This window comes from Polypterus senegalus, chromosome 9 (assembly GCF_016835505.1).
Source record: "Polypterus senegalus isolate Bchr_013 chromosome 9, ASM1683550v1, whole genome shotgun sequence".
In the NCBI taxonomy this organism is placed as follows: Eukaryota; Metazoa; Chordata; class Cladistia; order Polypteriformes; family Polypteridae; genus Polypterus; species Polypterus senegalus.
In genome coordinates this window covers 26,388,797-26,409,208 of record NC_053162.1, presented here as the reverse complement: position 1 = coordinate 26,409,208, position 20,412 = coordinate 26,388,797, and the positions used below count along the sequence as shown (strand labels likewise).

The following is a 20,412-nucleotide window of genomic DNA, read 5'->3' as shown; positions in this document are numbered from 1 at the left end:
ACCTGGTCTCACAGACACCAATAGCCAGACAAAGATTTACAAGGCCAGGCCTCTGTGAATAACTCGGTCATTAAAGCACACACACTCATTGACATGAATATTCAGACTCCTTTGTTATGACACCTGAAATATGGCTCAGATGCTGCCCATTCAACTGATCATTGTTGAGATGTCGTATCATCTTCTTTGGAGTCCACCAGTTCAATTGACTGGACTGATTAGGAAAGGTAAACACACCTGTCTATAGAAAGTCTCACAATGGACAAACAAGCCATGAGGTCAAAGAAACTACCTGCAGAGCTTTGAGGCAGAATTGTGTCAAGGCACACGTCTGGTTACAACAGCAAAAACATTTCTGAAGAAAAGAAAAATGGCAGAAATTCCCAATATCCAGGTGTGTGAAGCTCCTTGCATCAGGCCCAAACAACTCCAGGCTGTAATCGCTGCCAAAGGAGCTTCAATGACTACTTGTGTTTAAGTGATATTTCAGTTGATCATTTTTAATTAATTTGCAAACATTTAAAAAATCCTGGGGGTGCTTTGTCATTCTGAGGTATCGGGAGTTGCTTGATGTGGGGGAAAAATGAATTGAAATGATTTTAACACAAGGCTGCAAAATAAAATATGGAAAAAGTGAAGGGCGCTGTGCAGATAGATAGATAGATAGATAGATATGAAAGGCACTATATAATAGATAGATAGATAGATAGATATGAAAGGCATTGTATAATTAATAGATAGACAGATAGATACGAAAGGCATTATACTGTATAATAGATAGATAGATAGATAGATAGATAGATATGAAAGGCACTATATGATAGATAGATAGATAGATAGATAGATAGATAGATAGATAGATAGATAGATTATCTCAAAGAGTATAACACCAGATCATTCCTTCATAGATTTCAGCCATCACCTTCCTCAGCACACACTCCTTCATACCTTCCTTCTTCCTCCTATTAGGAGACTCCAAGGGAACTTTAGGGAAAATGCTGCTGCCCACTAGAGGTCTGGGAAGTCATTGTTCCTATGGAGTTTAACCCAAGCCAAGACTCTGTTGCTATGCCAGCTGATGCAGTTTGGGACATATGTGGACCTGCTACTTGTTAGTTATACCATTAATAAAGTGTAAATACATGTAAATATATTGTACCAGGAAGGGAACAGCACAGGGGTAGAGTTAGGGTACCCAAAATGGTAAACCAATTTAAGAAAGCAATTTTTCTTGCAAGAATGGAAAAAAGTGAAACAAAAATACAAGGACCGATAATCCAAAAATTCATTTTTACAGATGAGGTCTGTTCTCATGTGGAGCCGGGACCAAACTGAATGCTGACTTCTTGGGGGATTCTCTGCTTTATTAGAGTTCAAACCAGAAGGGCCGGGACTTCTGGGAAAGGAGTGGAAGTGATGTCATAGTTTGCCAGTGTTTTCATCCTCCATTCTAAGAGAAAAGAGGTAGGGAAGGGGCTGTGTTTCACCCTTACATGTCCACATGTTACCTACCCAACCAGGGTCAGTGAAGTTCCCCATGTCTTACATGCATGACAATATACTGTGATGTGGAGGCAGTCACTTACAGACCTTTGTGAGAGATGAAGAGAGGGCAGGGAGGAGAAGTTTGTAATTGTACGAGGTGGACACCCCTCTTAGACTTAAGAGGGAGTAGAAGGTGGGGATGAGGGTGAACAGGAGTGAGGAGACTAAATGTCACTTGGTGATGATAAGTGAAGTTGACAGATAAGTTGTAGAAGGACACAGGCAGGTCTTGAAGGATTGCCTGTAACTCAGATAGCGGAGCTAATGATAACACTGCATTTACACAGAACTTAAAAGAGTCCCCCTATTCGCTTTACATGGGTTGCCAAAATATATATTTGCATAGTTTACAAAACATTTTCTTGTTTATGTACCAACATTATGCTTTATGTTTATTGTACAGCACACTGGGCACATAAGAGAACACTTAGCAATAAACTGAACAGTGAAAGTGAAGATTGAAACTTGCAATAAATTCCATTAGATAATTAGATAAGGATATGCAGTGATGTGCAAAAGTCTTAATGCACAGAGACGTGGAAGAACAAAAGTGAAATAAAGCTTTGGGGACTGTCGTGCCCTCCTGGGAATCTCTGTGACACTGAAGAGACACTGGCATGCGGTGTGCAGAAATTAGATTAATATTTGTCCTACCCACCACCAGAAATACAAATCCTCAAATAGTTTCTCGATAGGGCATGACTGTGTTTGCTCACCTTGCTTTGCACATGAACACGTTTCAGGAGGGTTTATTTACTGCCTTCTCCCTTAATTAACTTATCCAGATGGTACTTAATTACACAGTTTAATATCTTGATTGCCTTTTATGCATTTCAGCACAGTGGTCATGCCACATTAAATATTCATGTAAGCACATCTTAGGAAAGAAAAAGTTAAATTGAAGAATGATTACTTTTGTCTTAGGCACATGAATGGAGAGCTAGCGTGGGTTACTGCTGTGTGGACAAGTGCAATGCTACAGCATGGCGACTCAGTCTGTCAGTTTGTCCTTTTATTCTGTCTGATCTGGACCCCCACATACAGATAATTGCAGAGATGACTGCAAAAAGTTTGGTGAAGGACCTCCATCCACTTTTGGGATATCTGAAATCATGAAATAACAGCTTATATTGACAATAGAATGGGGTCATTTGAATTCCAGATTGATTTTCTTTTAGTATAAAATGGTCTCCTGGCTGACAAGGAGTCCCCTGAAACACAAGTGACGCCACAATGTCATGGATGGAGGAAATGCCACCTTAAGGGACGTTGAAATGCATGTGTTGTCGTATATGGTCCTAGGTGACTCTCTATTCTCCTTTTATAGTCTTTATTATGAGGACTTTACCAGAATGCCTCAAATCCCATAAACTAACCACTCTGTGGTCAGACACTGTACATCAGCACCTCTTCACACCTTCCCTTCTTTAGCTATAACCTCAGGCAGTTAGACAGAGTGAAAGAAAAGGCAGGAGAAAGGGAAGGAGGTTAGGAGCACACAATGAATGAGTGCATCGCCGCACCCACCTCGGCATCCCAAATTAGGACCTGAGTGCAAGTTTGCTACACAGTGCTGTCAGAAAATACTCTTAATATTTTATACATTTTGCTATGTTGCAGCCTTATGCTAAAATCCTTTAAATTCATTTTTCCCTCAAAACAAGATTTTAGGAATTTTTGCAAATTTATTAAAAATAAAAAAAAAACAGAAATAGATCACATTCAGTGCATTTACATGCATACATAAAACCAGGAATAAGGTGAGTAAGTCGGTTAAGGTAGAAACCAGGATTCTTAAGCATTTGTGTTTACATGGGCAAAAACGTCTCTGGAGTTCTTCATCCATCCATAATCCAACCTGCTATATCCTAACTACAGGGTCACGGGGTCTCCTAAGTGCGAAGGAGCAGCACTACCACTGCACGCCACTGTGCCCCCCTTTCTGGACATCTCCTTTGGCAAAATGTTTCAACGTCATCACGAAAGAATTACAAGTCATCATTGGTTGCTATGAATCCATAAACAAGCATGAAGCCTGTGATAATATTGTTCTGCTTTATAAACACCATTAATTCTAAATGTGCTGTGAATTATATAACATCCACCTCCTTTCTACATCATCATCCTGAGCCACTGATGACTGTCGGTATGGCCACTGCGATTAAAGCTTTTATCATAGGTTTCTCTTACTAGATTGCATCCAGCACACTCTTGTCTGCTTGGCTGTGCCATTGAGCTGTGGAAAGGAGCAGCATACAGATACGTGGGATTCTTGCCTTGAGCTTGTTGAAGGACATGTTGAAGATCCTGGTGGTCATTGTGAGCACCGAAAAACACTGAGCGATGATAACAAGAAAAGAAAAATGAGGTAAAACAAGGGTCAGAACCATGGAATCAAAATTAAACCAGGGTCACCAAGACGATTGCTGAGAGTCAAATATAAAGAGAAAGTCAAAATCCAAAATAAAATCCTAGCATAAGATGACTGATGCCAAATATTCTCTTGAAGTTGTGTTACCAACATGGGGTAAAATGGCATCTTATTTAAAGCGAATTGATGTATTGCATTTGAAGTGGAAGTTGGAATTTCCGAGATGTTATTTCAACTGGAGTGCCCCCCCACAAGACAGATTTCCTACTCAGAAACTCAGGGCTGGTCTCTCAAGTCCGAGTTTGTCCGACTTCAGATTGTCAATCAAAAATGTCGATATACACCTCAAACTTAAGTGAACGCGGTAGTATTATGCTGTTTATTAGCACTCCTGTGTCTTATTAAGTACAGCACTGTCCGACTTTTATCTCTTGGAAATGTTGCTACGCTGTTTGGATGTCCTAAATACCATATAATGTGTTGATCACTAGTCGTCTGCATTCTGAAAGAGCAAGAACAACAAAGGTTTTCTGGAAGTGTTGTATTGTCCGTCAATCAGTCAGTCATTTTCCAACCTGCTATATCCTAACACAGGGTCACGGGGGTCTGCTGGAGCCAATCCCAGCCAGCACAGGGTGCAAGGCAAGAACAAATCCCGGGCAGGGCGCCAGCCCACCGCAGTGCACACACACACACCATGCACACACTAGGGACAATTTACCTAACCTAACCGAGGAAATCGGAGGAGCCGGAGGAAACGCACACAGACACGGGGAGAACATGCAAACTCCATGCAGGAAGGACTCGGGAAGTGAACCCAGGTCTCTTTACTGCGAGGCAGCAGCGCTACCACTGCGCCATTATGCTGCCCCGCTTTGGCTTGTTTTTCTAAATATTTAACTGGAACATGCTGTTGTAGTGGCTGGAAGTGCTGCGCCTCTAAAGACACAATTCACACGCAGTGCAGTGCGGGAGCAGGTGCGGTGATGAGGGGATAGGCAACAGTTATATACAGTTAAAGCACGTTCAATAAATAGTCGCACTAATAAAATGTTGTCTGGTGTGTTTCCTTTCCTCACAGGGCACTACACTGTAATGAGACACAAGAACAAAGAAAATGGTTTGGGGGATCAACCCCGTATATTGTCTGAAAAGCAACCAAGAGAGCTATCATAAACGATTGAGTCAAAGCTGTGACTGAGGAGGAGATTGGACTGCTTGGAAGTTATAGGTGCAGGACAGGAAGAGGAGGGTTCTTAACCAGAAGTGAGGTCTGCAGGTGGGAGTGGTTTAAAAGTGGAAGTTCTATTAGGGCTTTCCTTCTGGTGGTCTGTCAAAGAGGGAGAAAAGGCATTAGTACCATTCATCAACCCCTGCCTCCCATGCGCGCGTGTGTGACAATGCTCAACTCAGGTGTGACGTCATTCCCAGCTCTAACATCTGAGGTAAATAGAGCACAGGATATCATCCATTATACCACCTGTGATATTCAAAATGGCACCAGGTAATTAAAGAAAACCAAAACCAACCTTTAAAATTCACAGCAAAACGTGACAATAATGATGGAAACTGTGCAGAAAATTACAAATAAAAGTTTGTCTAATACTACAGCGTCTAACATAAGTCCCACACTTGCGGTGAATTCTCATTGTGCTTTCTTGCACCTGGTCTTTCTATTCTTCTGGAGCTTTTCATTCCTCTCGATTGGACTCTGCACTCATGGAGGTCTGTCTGGAAAGAGCTTTTAAATTCCAAGCACAAACATCACCTGGGGTAGATTGCCATCTGGAATCCCTGGGTCCATCCAAGTACATCTCCACCTAGTGGCCCCAGGTGTTCCTGCAGTCCTGATCGCCCACCACTGTCTGCCCGCTTCTCTAATTGATAATTTGGCCCACCATACCCTTTGCTTCCTGGAGTCCAACAACCCAACCCTCCTCTATAGAGATCCATATAAGGGGTGGGGAGCTCTTTCAGTTCACCTCAGCATGATCAGTGGCTTGGAAGCAGTTTGTCCTTTCAAGTATTCTTTTTATGTAGTAAATGCTCATTATTGAAGGAGCCATATATAACAGATATTGACTGTCAATGATGGCAGTCATTTTGGCTGCTACAAGTCAGTGATGGGGAGCATGGTGGTGCAGTGGTTAGCCCTGCCGTTTCACTTCCTCAGAGCCATGACCCTTGCCACTTTCTGTGAGAAGTTTGTACTTTATCCGGTATGGAACAACAACAACAACAACATTTATTTCTATAGCACATTTTCATACAAACAGTAGCTCAAAGTGCTTTACATAATAAAGAATAGAAAAATAAAAGACACAATAAGAAAACAAAATAAATCAACATTAATTAACATCGAATAAGAGTAAGGTCCAATGGCCAGGGGACAGAAAAACAAAAAAACTCCAGACGGCTGGAGAAAAAAATAAAATCTGTAGGGATTCCAGACCATTAGACCACCCAGTCCCCTCTGGTAATTCTAACTAACATAAATGAAACAGTTTGGATTTAGGGTTCTCACGGAAGGACTTGATGATGATGGTCACGTAGACTTCTGCCTTTTAATCCATCCATCATTGTTGGAGCATCATGAAGCTTTGAGTAGGTGGAGGTGGCGCAGGCCACCACCACAAAGAAACCGGAAAAAGAAACAGAAAAGAGAGTAGGGGTCAGTACGGAATTTAGAGCCACCATGAGTAGTTATTATAAGGAAATTGAACATACAGAGTATCAGGATTAAGTTAAATTAAGTTAGATTGAAGTTATAGAAAGGCCATGTTAAAGTAATACGTTTTCAGCAGTGTTTTAAACTGCTCCACTGTATCAGCCTGGCGAATTCCTATTGGCAGGCTATTCCAGATTTTAGGAACGGTCTTCACTTTTTCTCACATTGTGCAAATGTGTGCATTTTATGTTCTCCTGCTTTGGACCCTTTTCTTTGGGATTGTCCAGCCTCCCAAGGCCCTGAACAGAAGAAGTGGGTTATTAAATGGATATATGGGACTCAGTGATACGCAGGCACAAGTAATGGAAACCCGCTTTAGTCTAATACAGTTTTCTGATTGCAAAACATGCAGAATCCGCAGAATCCCACTGTGTCATTCACCAGCAGTTGCTTTACACCCCACCACCCCAAACGAATCGAGTTAGCAAGTTAACTTAGTTAAATACAACTGCTATTGATAATGGCCATGATCAATTAGAGTCCAATTAAAGAGAGGCAGACTGCTATATGTGTTTGACCTGAGGGCTCAACAAACAATTCACTCAACAAAACAAATCCGATTAGGTCAAGTCAGGAAAGCAGCTGCTTTGCACAGAGGCCATAAAGGGGAAAAAAAAAGTGACAAGAGTGTTAGTCCGTCCCCACACTGGCAAAAAATGCACGGAGCAGCTAAGAGATCCTGCTCCCCCAATTACCGGCTACGAGAGGTTCTTTCTGTCTACTTTACCATGCTGGCTCTGATCGTCGTGATTCTGGTGGTCTCCTTTCATGGAGCGAGCCCTCGTGAGGAGGACTTCCCATACCACATTCTTCTTGATCCCGAGGGCAAACTGGAACTGTCCTGGAATGTCAGCTACCCCAAACAAGAAGTCTGCTTCCAGCTTCTGGTCAAGGAGATGCACTTTGGGTTGGTGTTTGGAATGTCAGACCGGGGTGACTTTGAGAATGCCGACCTTGTCGTCTTGTGGAGCGATGGATACAAGTCCTATTTCGGGGTAAATTCTTATAAAGATAATTTGCATGCCTTATAGTTAACATGGAAAGCTTTGCAGTTTCATTAATGGTAACTCTTTAGTTTAGGTACTGCAAAAATGTATCAATTACTTATTTACTCTTAACAGGACTTTAGCAGAGGCTTGTAAGACATCAGTAAATGGATTATTCATCTGTGTGCAGTGTGGTTTACTGACGTGATGCTGAAATGATTTGTTACTATAAAGGACTCACAGGTCTTATCCTAAATATGTAATATCAAGAGAAATGTGCTTCAGTTAAGCCACCTCAGACCACTCCAAAGTGACATTTGGTTAGTAGGTCACACTGCAGAGATGAAGAAACACATCACTGATGCTTTTTAAGTGTTATGAAGACCCAAAGAAACCTTTGTTAAGGTCTTGTTTCATTATAGTAAATGGGTAGTACTGTAGATGCTTCTTTGCAGTACTTAAACTAAAGTGTTACCGTATTAATATAAGTAGCTGATATTGTTCAAAACAAGATTAAAGTCTCATTTCTATTCACTTGCATTCCGTGACCTTCAGTAATACTGTCATTATGTAGTATTACTTCCATCCATCCATCCATTATCCAACCTACATTATCCTAACTACAGGGTCTCGGAGGTCTGCTGGAGCCAATCCCAGCCAACACAGGGCATAAGGCAGGAAACAAACCCCAGGCAGGGCGGAAGCCCACCGCAGACATTACTTCTATTAATTTTATTTATGTTCATTTATTTTATTTTTATTAATGTTATTTATGTTAATTGTATGTTTTTTTTCTTCTGTTGTTTTAAATGTGCTACAGTATATAAATAAATTGACACTGACATTGATATCTTAAATATGAGTCACGCAGCTTTGCTTTCAAGTTTTTATTGTAAACAGATTCATCAGAATTTAAAGCAACCTGACATACAGACACAAACATTAACACGGCTTTAATGGGGCACAAGGTGACATGAAGTAGGTGTGCTGGTGTGACAGATTAAAAACACTGGAAATATGCATTCAGTGAACAAAATAAAAAGTTAACAGTCAAAAACAGGCGCTTGGGACTGGGAAAGGACACCTTTAAGATGAGAGTTCTGTAAAGAGCAGAGTGCCACATTCTGTCAAAACTCAGAGATAAAATGGAGAGAAATTCAGGTTCAAAATGAAACAAATGCAAAAACTGAATAGTGCTTAGTATGCTAATTATTAACCATTAATAAGAAAACTTGCCTAACATCAAATGTTATTACATGTACATAAATAATAATAATAATTAATAATAAATATTACTACATTTATACCTCAGTATGTGTGGATATACTTGGAATTTGGAAATTTTCTAGAACAGTGCATGAATGACTCCTAGAAAGCGATCAATTCCACATTTCAGTTACCATAATACATATGATATGATACATATGATACTCTGATTAAATTATTAGCAAGCCCAACATTTTTTATTGCCATATACTTACTGAAAATGTTTTAAACAAACAAAGACAGACAGATAGATATAAAAAACACTATATGATAGATAGATAGATAGATAGATAGATAGATAGATAGATAGATAGATACTGTAGATAGATTTTTCTTAGCTACACTTTATTGGTAATTATTGTAGAACATTCTTTTAAATATTACTGTGCTTAACAACAATAAACTATTAAAACTGAATTGCATGTTACATTTGTATTGCTCTGTATCTATACATATGCAGACACACACATTTTCCATGTATAACTACTTATGTCACTTTTCTGTTTTATGCCTACACATGCCGTACAGCAGAGGTACTCAATTACGTCTACGAGGTCTTCATTGGCTGAAGGCTTTTGCTTTAACCAGTTTTTAATTTAGGACCCATTAATTTACTAATGAAGAAAAATTTTTGTGGGCTCGGTTTTAGATCACTTGAATGTTACAATACAGAACCCTTCTATGTCTATTTTAGTTTTAAACAGCTGCATTAAAGTTTTAATTGTTTTATAACATCACTCCAAGAGCAACCCACCGAATCAGCAAGCTAATAAAAAGGGCAAACTCAGTTGTAAAACACACTTTGGACCCCCTGGAGGATGTAAAGGAGAGAATTAAAACAAACCTGAGTGCCATTGTGAACAATGCTGCACATCCTCTCTCTGACACACTACAGTAAAAAAACTGAGGACTTTCAGCCAGTGAGTCATTCAGCAGGAGTGTGTCAGGAAGTGTTACAGAGGCTCCTTTATACCAACAGCAATAGGTCTGCATAATGTCTCACTGGGACTGCCAAGTCTGAAGTTGTCTTTCTTTTAAATCTAGTGTGTATTCAGACCGTAGTGTGTGTGTGTATATATATATATATATATATATATATATATGCATATATATATTTTTTGTATATATACAGTGATGCATGAGTCAACACGAGGCTGAGTGTCAGTACTTTAAGAAAACCAACTTTATTCAGCTTGAAACAGGAACAACACGGTTATTTATTGTAGTTGGATCTGCGGCTCCCCTATACACAGGCACAGCAGTCAGGCAGGGCCGTGGCCAGGCTAGGGGCCACGCAATCCTGTTCCCTGCATTTACAATGTTCCTTGCATCACCCTTTGAAGGCAGGTGCTCATAGCGTGACCGCAATCTTTTCAGGTTTGTTTTCATGGCGAGCTGCCTCAGCGCTGGGAGCCCGCGGTTGCCCCGGCCGTCTTCCATAGCCACAGTGATTGCACTCTGGGACGCTCTTTGGTATGTTGTCCCATTGGGAGGAGCCCCAAAATAGTTTAGAAACCGTACAATATACATTTATTTATTTATTGAAAGAGCGCCTGTAAAAAGCCAAATTTCCCCTCGGGGACACATAAAGTTCTTTGTAAATCTTAATAAGAGCGCTGTTGCAACCAATTTAATAAAAACACACTTATACCAATTAATTGGATTAATGCAGAAGACCCTTCAGGTCAGGATGTTTGCTTCATACATCTGATGGCCTGTGGCTGAGCACTTTCTTCTGCTAGAATTGGCTGTGATCCACTTAAGAATGACAGAAAGAGGCTGAGCTCTTTACGATAGGTGGCAAAAAATCTTCATGTCTCCATTTTTGTTTCTCGACACTCAAAACCCCAGAAGCAGTCCCATCTCATGATTTTATGACTTTTGCCTTTATCACTTTGTTTTAAATTATTTTCTTACTACTCCCTAATCTTTTTTTGGGTTATTTTTTTTCTGTCTGTGCACATTGCACAGCCACACAATGATTGAAGCACCAAAGCCTAAAACGGTAAACAAAAATCAAAGTTGACAAATACATGCAAAGTTTAACTTTGTAAAGTTTTTAAGGAAAGCTGGCACTTCAGAATCCTTTTTATACAACATCCAAACTCCAGGAGTACAATGCCAACTTAGGTAATATTTAAGTTGTTAGTGTTTTATTTTAGGAACATTTAGATGTAACTTTTAAGTGAGACTAAAGCTAGCAGGCACATGATGATGACTCACTCACAGGATGTTTTCAGATGATTGGGTAAGAGTATGCAAATTGATTAAGGAATTCTGGGATGTAAAGTCCAAGATTAAAAAGTAGTATTATTATCTATTGGAATGTATACGATTGAGCTCAGGTAAACTAACCAGTGTGTATATGCTGAAACAGAGCCTTGGAACCTTGCAAGTTCACACGTTTCTTATAAATAGTTTAAAGTAACCTCAATAAAAAACAACCAGACTATGGGAACTTAATGTACAGTGATCCCTCGCTATATCGCACTTCGACTTTCGCGGCTTCACTTTATCGCGGATTTTAACTGTAAGCATATCTAAATATATATCACAGATTTTTCGCTGGTTCGCGGATTTCTGCGGACAATAGGTCTTTTAATTTATGGTACAGGCATCCTGTTTGTTTGCCCAGTTGATTTCATACAAGGGACGCTATTGGCGGATGGCTTAGAAGCTACCCAATCAGAGCATGTATTACATATTAACTAAAACTCCTCAATGATATAAGATATGCTTCCCGCGCGGTGCTTACCCTCTCTGATATTCTCAGTGCCTGATGGAGGGGTGTGAGCAGAGGGGCTTTTTGCACAGAGGCTGTTTGCCTAGGGGATACGGACGCTCCTCTACAAAATGCCGCTTTATCGCGTTGCTTCAGCATACTTAAAAGCACGTATTGATTTTTTGATTGTTTGCTTTTCTCTCTTTCTCTCTCTCTCTGACATTCTCTGCTCCTGACGGCGCTCCTTTGAAGAGAAGATATGTTTGCATTCTTTTAATTGTGAGAAAGAACTGTCATCTCTGTCTTGTCATGGAGCACAGTTTAAACTTTTGACTAAAGGGTGTTATTTCATGTCTACAGGGCTCTAATAATGTTAACAGTGTGGGAGAGTTTATAAGAGCTTAAAATATATAAAAATAACCACACCAACATATGGTTTCTACTTCGCGGATTTTCACCTATCGCTGGGGGTTCTGGAACGCAACCCCTGCTGATCAAGGAGGGATTACTGTATTCCAGTTTCGACTGAACATAAAACAAAAAATTTTAAAAGCATTTTCCGAGACACCATAAGTGGCAGAGAAGGTGACGTTTCTAAAAGACAACCCTGTCAGATTTTCATCACGCATTACACCTGGCTTAAGAAGATAAGGAGTGCAACTACTAAAGCTATGGCCACCTGATATGAAGCTCGACGTGTGACCTTAATTTGAAACTTTAAGACTGTATGATTTTTTATAGCTAACAATTGTACTTGTTGTTTCTACAATTAAACATTAGTAACGATTGAGATAAAACTTGGGAGCCAATTTCCTTGTTGTTTACTGACATTCAACAATATTTGATGAGTGCTAATATTACGGGCCTTGTCTGTGTACAGACAGGCCATGACTCAGCAAGGGAAAGCTTTCATGCCAGCCCTTGGCTTCTGTTTGATTATTTGTGTAGCGCTTTCAAAGGAAGTGATCTGGAGAGGGAGTGCCACCTCCATGATGCCTCCTTGAATAGGCTCTTGGTCCTTGCTAAGGTATTCTGAAGTGTAGTCCTTTCAGTGAAAGTGACCCAGGAGCAGCGTCAGGCCCGTGGCTTCTGTTGAGGTATTCTTACTTTGTATTTGATCTGTAAGCCAGCAGGAGCAGCGACAGGCCCTTGGCTGCTGTTGTGTCTGAGATGTGATGGATGAGTGAATGTCACATAGGTAAAGTGTTGCAGGGAGTACACATAAAATGAGGCTAATAATTTAAGTATTTCCAGTATTAAAATGTTCAACCACATAAAAAGAACCTTAGAGATCAAAGTGACTTCGTCAACCCTTTTATACAGTAAAACACTTCCCAAAACCAGTTTTTCATTGACATATTGGTATATAATTTTGACCAAAATATTTTTTGTTACTAAGTTACCAACCTGTTCATTTAAAATTAAACATTCATGCTTTTCTGACTCTGCTGATTCCAGTTGTGGGCCAGAGCCCATTCTGACGTCGGTGAATGCAAGGCAGGAAACTCCCCTGGATGGGCAAACAGTCCATCACAGAATGCATCTCTTATGCCAATGTTGCAGGTGAACCTAAACAACATGTCTTTGGAACAAAGGATGACCTGCTGAAATCATGAGGAGAGCATGAAATTCTACACAGCAAGTGACCACATCCAGACTTGAAATCAGGAATTTTGAGGCTGCAGCATTAACTGTGGTGTTACTATGTCACGTGTAACAAGAATGATTTCACTAATTCACAAAAGCGTATGGATGTGCATAATACAATTAGCAGGACCTATAATTTCAAATCCCTATTGTTTTATTTCCTCAGGATGCCTGGAGTGATGGCTATGGACATGTTCAACCTGACCGTCAACAGGACTATCAATTACTAGAGGCTCATAAGTCTTCTGAGGGCTTCTATTTAACATTCAAAAGGCCATTTAACACTTGTGATGTCCATGACTATCAGATTGAGGTAAGATCTGCTGCTTCTCCTTTACCAGTAACAGTCAACCTGTGCTGCTGGCACCACTGTCTACTCTGTTAATCGACACATCGGCAATAACACACAGAAAATGGAGAACAACGGGACATCCCTTAGCAACAAAAAATATGAATATAATCTCCGTGCTAACAAGCAAAATATTACTCATTCATCGACTAACAAACCGGCTTACACAGTTCATCTTACTGAGAGCCATTGCTCGGCTGAGAACACTGAGCACAAAGAGGGAGAGAAAACAAGTCCATCACAGGGTACACACACACATACACACCCACATTCTCAGTAACAGTATGGCTGAAGTGGATGAAGATTCAGTGACAACAGCAACAATTTATTTTTTGTATAGTCCATAATCACAGTGCCGCAACAGGCCCTGTTTTATGACAGTCATCAAAAAACTCTCCCAAAAAACAACCCTTGAAGGGAAAAAAATGGAAGAAATCTTTGGAAAGGCAGTTCAGAGTGTCCAGGTAGCTTGGATGTGCAACGAGTGGTTGTCAAAAAATGACTTCAATAGAATACACAAAACAGAACAGATAACAAGTAATCCACTTCATAAATCTAGATGGCCAATCTATCTTGGTCACCTCGGAAATACAATGTAATAGTACAATAGTAATACTGCAAGCTACAATGCAAAATGCAAGACTTGATTATATCACAATATGGAGAAATCGATTTGTTCAGAATCCTGGAGACCTTGGCCAACAAGCCACGCCCCAAACCCCCCAGCCATTCCACTGCTAGGCCGGACAATCTGATAAAAGGACCCCTTCTACCTGATGATTCCAGGGCTCCTCTATCAGAAATTACTTTTCTATAGGCAGGCAAACAACGTGGCAGCAGAGTAGTGGCATCAAGTGTCACATTTGAGTACTGACAACAGAAACAGAGTAGGTGAGTTGTAGTAACGTTTACAAATATCGTATTACTTATATTTTACAGCAGAGATACAGTATATAAAGTTAATCAGTAGCTCTAGTCTGGGTATACAAAACTGAAGTAGTGAGTGGTCAGCTGAGATTTAATAGCTAAGACTGAAGGGGCTCCTCTTACAGTAGCAGGCAGACCAGGCAGACAGCATTAGATGAGAACATTTGAAGGAGTGTCCCCCTTCATGATCAATAGGAACACTGGGAAAGGGACCACTCAACTAAAAGTTCAGAAAAGGAATAAGGACTAAATATTGTTCATCAATTCCGCCTATCTGAAATTGTTTAAAATGTCAGACAATGCTGTTTCTACATTGTCTTCAGAAAGTTTTCAGACTCCTTCACTTTTTTACATTCTGTCATGTTGCAGCCTTTTACTAAAAACTGAACTTATAAAATCTTGGAAGTCCAAACAATTATGGTGCCATCAAAATAGTGACAGACTAGGATTTCTACTGTTCCAGTGTGGCGTGGTGCTGAGGTGACACCTGCTGCACTTGGGTCCCAATCCTGGTGTGGTGGGTGTGGCAGCGTGCTCTCAGCGGCAATGTAAATTGGAAGGAGTCATCAGTATACACTGTAGTGTCCAGAAAATGAATTGACTTGAAATCATAATTCAGTGTGATAAGCTCACAGCTATTAATATACTTATGAAAGGAAAGTAACAAGATAATCTCACTACTGAAGATCCAATAAACATCATTGAGAAATCATAACCTCACAACAACCTGGTCAAAAAAACGTGTTTTTAGAAGGGTATACAGATTACTTTTCAAAATATGCAGCATTCAAGTTAGCTACACTAGAACTGAAAGACACCCCCATTGCAGCCAGTGCCAGAACCTACAGTTTTGGGGTCCTGAAGCTTAAACTGTTATGGGGACACCTTCACAACCACCAATGAGGTCTGGGTAACCATAGTTCATAAAGACTAGGCTTAGGGTAATCCAACACTCCAATCCACACACAATCCAATCCACCTTTATTCTTTGCTTTTTAGGAGCCATCGTAGGGCTTAGATAAAAGTTCTCAGAAAGCGCATGCGTAGTGACGTAAGTGTGTATGAGAAAAAATCGCGATAGAGTGAAGCCGCGAAAGTCGAAGCGTGATATAGCGAGGGATCACTGTACACATATACTACATGATGTCTGCTATCCTCTTTCGGGGTGATGATTGACCTCCGAGGTATAGAATCAACTCTTGGCAGAGGGCAGCAGGGTGTTGCATGTGTACAGTATGTGCTTTTCTAGATATAGCATTTAATTTTGAGCAGGGTTAAGTAAAATATTGTATCATTACAAACACTTTATTGAATTTGTTAGGTAGAATGCCTAGAGGGGACTGGGTGGTCTCGTGGCCTTGGAACCCCTGCAGATTTTTTATTCTCCAGCCGTCTGGAGTTTTTTTTTTTTGTCCTCCCTGGCTATCGGACATTACTTTTATTCTATGTTAATTAGTATTACCTAATTTTATTTATATATATTATCCTTTTTCTCTTTCTTCATCCTGCACTTTCAGCTACATCATTTGTATGAAAATGTGCTATAAAAATAAATTTTGTTGTTGTTGTTGAATAAAATTCTTGTCTACATCGCTATCACATTGGAAGTCAACTGCAGTTTTCTGTTATGACACATTATCTATTTTTGCAGCTAGCCTAGCCTACTGAATACTTAAATAATCTTTTAACTTTTATTTTGCATAAGAAATATTTTATTTTCAAGCAATGTGGACAAAAGTCGCTTCTGGGGCTCCACATGAATTAGGAGCCATGAAACTTAAGGTTTATTAGTTGCACAGTAGATTTGCACCGATTGCCACTCCTTTATGTTGCCAGAAAATCTGATTATTAAAGAACAAAAAAATTCCACTTTAGAGCTATATTTGTAATGCAAATAATAAAAACAATAAATAAATAGGGTAATTCAATTGATAAGTCGACAAACACAATAAAGAATCACAACCTGTTCTGCAGCTAGCTATGGAATATTAGTATACAAATATTCTATGTTCATAGTTACCAGAATATAACCATTTTAGTAAGACCATCTTATTAAGTCAGCTGATTCCTAAATTTAACATCCAGAGCGGAGACTAAAGGGATTTTCTTCTCTGCAAACAAAAGAGGTCAACCAGTCTGCTTACATGTCATCCAAGTTTACGATTCTGGGACATTATTGTGAGCAAACTCTGAAAAAAATTCAAAATATTTTTACTTAAAATAAAGTTAAAAGGCTATTAAAATATCTAGTAGGCTAGGCTAGCTGTAAACACAGATGATGTGTCATAACAGAAAAGGGGAGCTGTTGAAAGGGAAACCACGATGCTAACATAAATCACATTATCACTGTAATTGACTTCCAACGCGACAGTGATCCTTTCAAGAGTTTCATTCAATATAATGTTTGAGTCAACAGCTTTGATCTCAATGTTTGTTTCAGAACTTTGATTTTTGACTAGCACTTTGATGATGAATTGTTTGATTTCCTGGTACAAACTCATCACGTGTATTTGCCTCTTCTATCTCCTGATCCTTCCTCATTTAAAATTCTTCCTGCCCCTCTTTGAGCTAGAACACTGCTACCACGCATACTTGACATGATTAGGCTTATGATTTTTTGTCAAATGTTCCTTAGCCTAATTGTTTAAATGATTTACATATTGTTCCTGGCATTTTGAAGATTAAGTAATCTATTGGAAATAATTTATTTTTTATTTCCATGTGTTTTCCCTCATTTTAAATATGTTTCATGTTCCCTTATGGTGCTATTTAGTTTTTCTTATGGGCGCCACCATTCTGTCATGGTTTTGTTGACAGTTGTTATGCTGTTGCAAGACTTGATGACAGGAAGTGTCCGATGCGTAACATCATTACGGCAACTGCATAAATGTCAGCATCATATATTGCTGGTTGACCAAGATTGTGATTCATGAATGAAAAACCTTCAGCGCCTTTCTTATTGTTAGTGTCTGAGTTAGTGCTTACAAATACTTTTTCTGTCCTCTGACTATGAACTCTAAGTATTTTTTGGCTCTAGTTACAAATTCCTTGTTTGGCCTACGACTTACCGCTCTGTTCTTTGACCATGATTGTGGCTACATGTCCTGAACTGTGTTTCTTTTAACTTAGCTCTCCTGTTTATGACTCCTGCTTGAATGCTGATCTCTTTATGTTGTCTCCTAATTCTATTGTCTCTCTCAAAACGGCTGCCACACTCTGCAAGTAGTCCAGGTGGCCCAGGGGTCTGAGTTTAGATCTGCTACAACTTAAATCATTTCATGATGTGGTTCTGCACTATTGGCTGTATATAAAGCAGAGTTTGTCTTCTGAATGAGTGCAAGGACAAGGTGGCATAATGATTTGCCTCCATTATTTAACAATTTATGTATTCACTTTAGTTTGCTGTAAGGCTTTTTACAAATAAATAACAATTTTATGTGAAGAACATGTTAGTCACAATACTTCCTTAACATTTTACATTTCATGATAAAAGAGCCCCCTCAATGCCTTGCGGTTATTATTTACTCTTAAATTGCTCTGTAAAGCAAATATAATTCAATAAAAACCATTAACAGTTAATAACATGATAATATAAAATAGCAAATACAGCAACAAAATGAATGAAATTATATTGAAATGAATAAATGCCACTGAGGTGTTTGCCAGTTAAACCACATTACAGATTTATTCATTCAATCTAATTAATCACAGCTGCCCAGGTCTTAATTTATTCATTGCTATTAATTTGATACCTTCAATTGAGACGTATCAATTTTCCCCTCAAAGTGAGCGTTATCTACTTACTGTCTGGGTCATCAATTTTAGGGTCAATAAACTGTTATTAATGTGTTGAACTTGTTGAAATGGGAAAATCCAGGAGCTACAGTTATTTTCAAAGAATATTACTTAAACTGTATTTATTATATATTGTCAGTGGATTTGCAAGAAACATTAATGATATGTGACTTGTCCTGTTATACAATAAATCCACAAGGCATAAAACTTTCAGATGAGGTAAGTTAGCAGCTTATTTACACATAAGTGCTTGCTACATCACTCAGCCTGCACAAAGTATTACTATTCACTCCTTAATTTTTCTTACTGTTTTTGTTTTTTCGTGATTAAGTCCACAAAATGCACTTTTAACAATCAAAATGAATAAAGCACTTACCATTCTCAATACAGATGCCTGAAACCCAGAAGTTCTTCTACCACAAAAAATGATGAACCTCCTTTCCACCTTCTCCACTCAGATGTAGACAACCTCACAACACAATGTGTTACAGTATGGCCCTAAATTTCAACACAATATTTTTGGAATTGTTTCTCAGGTTGGGAACAGTCTAAAATTATGAGCCCTTGCATTATAACATTGTCTTCTTTGCAGTTTTTCAAACTAACATAATTAATGTTTGTTTAGATTAAATGATATCATCTTGATAGATAGATAGAACTTCATTTGTCCCATGGGTGAAATTTGACTTTTAACAGAAGCTCTTTAAATAAATAAATACATAAATAGGTAGAACGATAATCCATCCATCCATCCATCCTCTTCCGCTTATCCGAGGTCGGGTCGCGGGGGCAGCAGCTTAAGCAGAGAGGCCCAGACTTCCCTCTCCCGGGCCACTTCTTCCAGCTCTTCCGGGAGAATCCCAAGGCGTTCCCAGGCCAGCCGGGAGACATAGTCCCTCCAGCGTGTCCTGGGTCTTCCCCGGGGCCTCCTCCCGGTTGGACATGCCCGGAACACCTCACCAGGGAGGTGTCCAGGAGGCATCCTGATAAGATGCCCGAGCCACCTCATCTGACTCCTCTCGATGCGGGGGAGCAGCGGCTCTACTCTGAGCCCCTCCTGGATGACTGAGTTTCTCACCCTATCTTTAAGTGAAAGCCCAGACACCCTGCGGAGGAAACTCATTTCAGCCGCTTGTATTCGCGATCTCGTTCTTTCGGTCACTACCCATAGCTCATGACCATAGGTGAGGGTAGGAGCGTAGATCGACTGGTAAATTGAGAGCTTTGCCTTACGGCTCAGCTCCTTTTTCACAACGACAGACCGATGCAGAGCCCGCATCATTGCGGATGCCGCACCGATCCGCCTGTCGATCTCACGCTCCATTCTTCCCTCACTCGTGAACAAGACCCCAAGATACTTGAACTCCTCCACTTGGGGCAGGATCTCTCCCCCAACCCTGAGAGGGCACTCCACCCTTTTCCGGCTGAGGACCATGCTCTCGGATTTGGAGGTGCTGATTCTCATCCCAGCCGCTTCACACTCAGCTGCGAACCGATCCAGAGAGAGCTGAAGATCACAGCCTGATGAAGCAAACAGGACAACATCATCTCCAAAAAGCAGTGACCCAATCCTGAGTCCACCAAACCGGACCCCTTCAACACCCTGGCTGCGCCTAGAAATTCTATCCATAAAAGTTATAAACAGAATTGGTGACAAAGGGCAGCCCTGGCGGAGTAACGGAGAACGGTAAGTAAGTATATATACACTCACCTAAAGGATTATTAGGACCACCATACTAATACGGTGTTTGACCCCCTTTCGCCTTCAGAACTGCATTAATTCTACGTGGCATTGATTCAACAAGGTGCTGAAAGCATTCTTTAGAAATGTTGGCCCATATTGATAGGATAGCATCTTGCAGTTGATGGAGATTTGTGGGATGCAACTCCAGGGCACGAAGCTCCTGTTCCACCACATCCCAAAGATGCTCTATTGGGTTGAGATCTGGTGACTGTGGGGGCCATTTTAGTACAGTGAACTCATTGTCATGTTCAAGAAACCAATTTGAAATGATTCGAGCTTTGTGACATGGTGCATTATCCTGCTGGAAGTAGCCATCAGAGGATGGGTACATG

General features: G+C 40.0%; 1 protein-coding gene across 1 annotated transcript in view; it reads left to right on the top strand.

Annotated features, from left to right (window-relative positions):
* The first annotated feature begins 7,300 nt into the window (after window positions 1-7,300).
* The window catches only part of dbh (dopamine beta-hydroxylase (dopamine beta-monooxygenase)), a 68,897-nt gene continuing 55,785 nt past the window's right edge, over window positions 7,301-20,412 (top strand). The window contains exons 1-2 of the mRNA XM_039763290.1: window positions 7,301-7,639; window positions 13,432-13,578. Coding sequence (XP_039619224.1) covers window positions 7,301-7,639; window positions 13,432-13,578 — 486 coding nt within the window. The remainder of the gene's footprint in view (window positions 7,640-13,431; window positions 13,579-20,412) is intronic.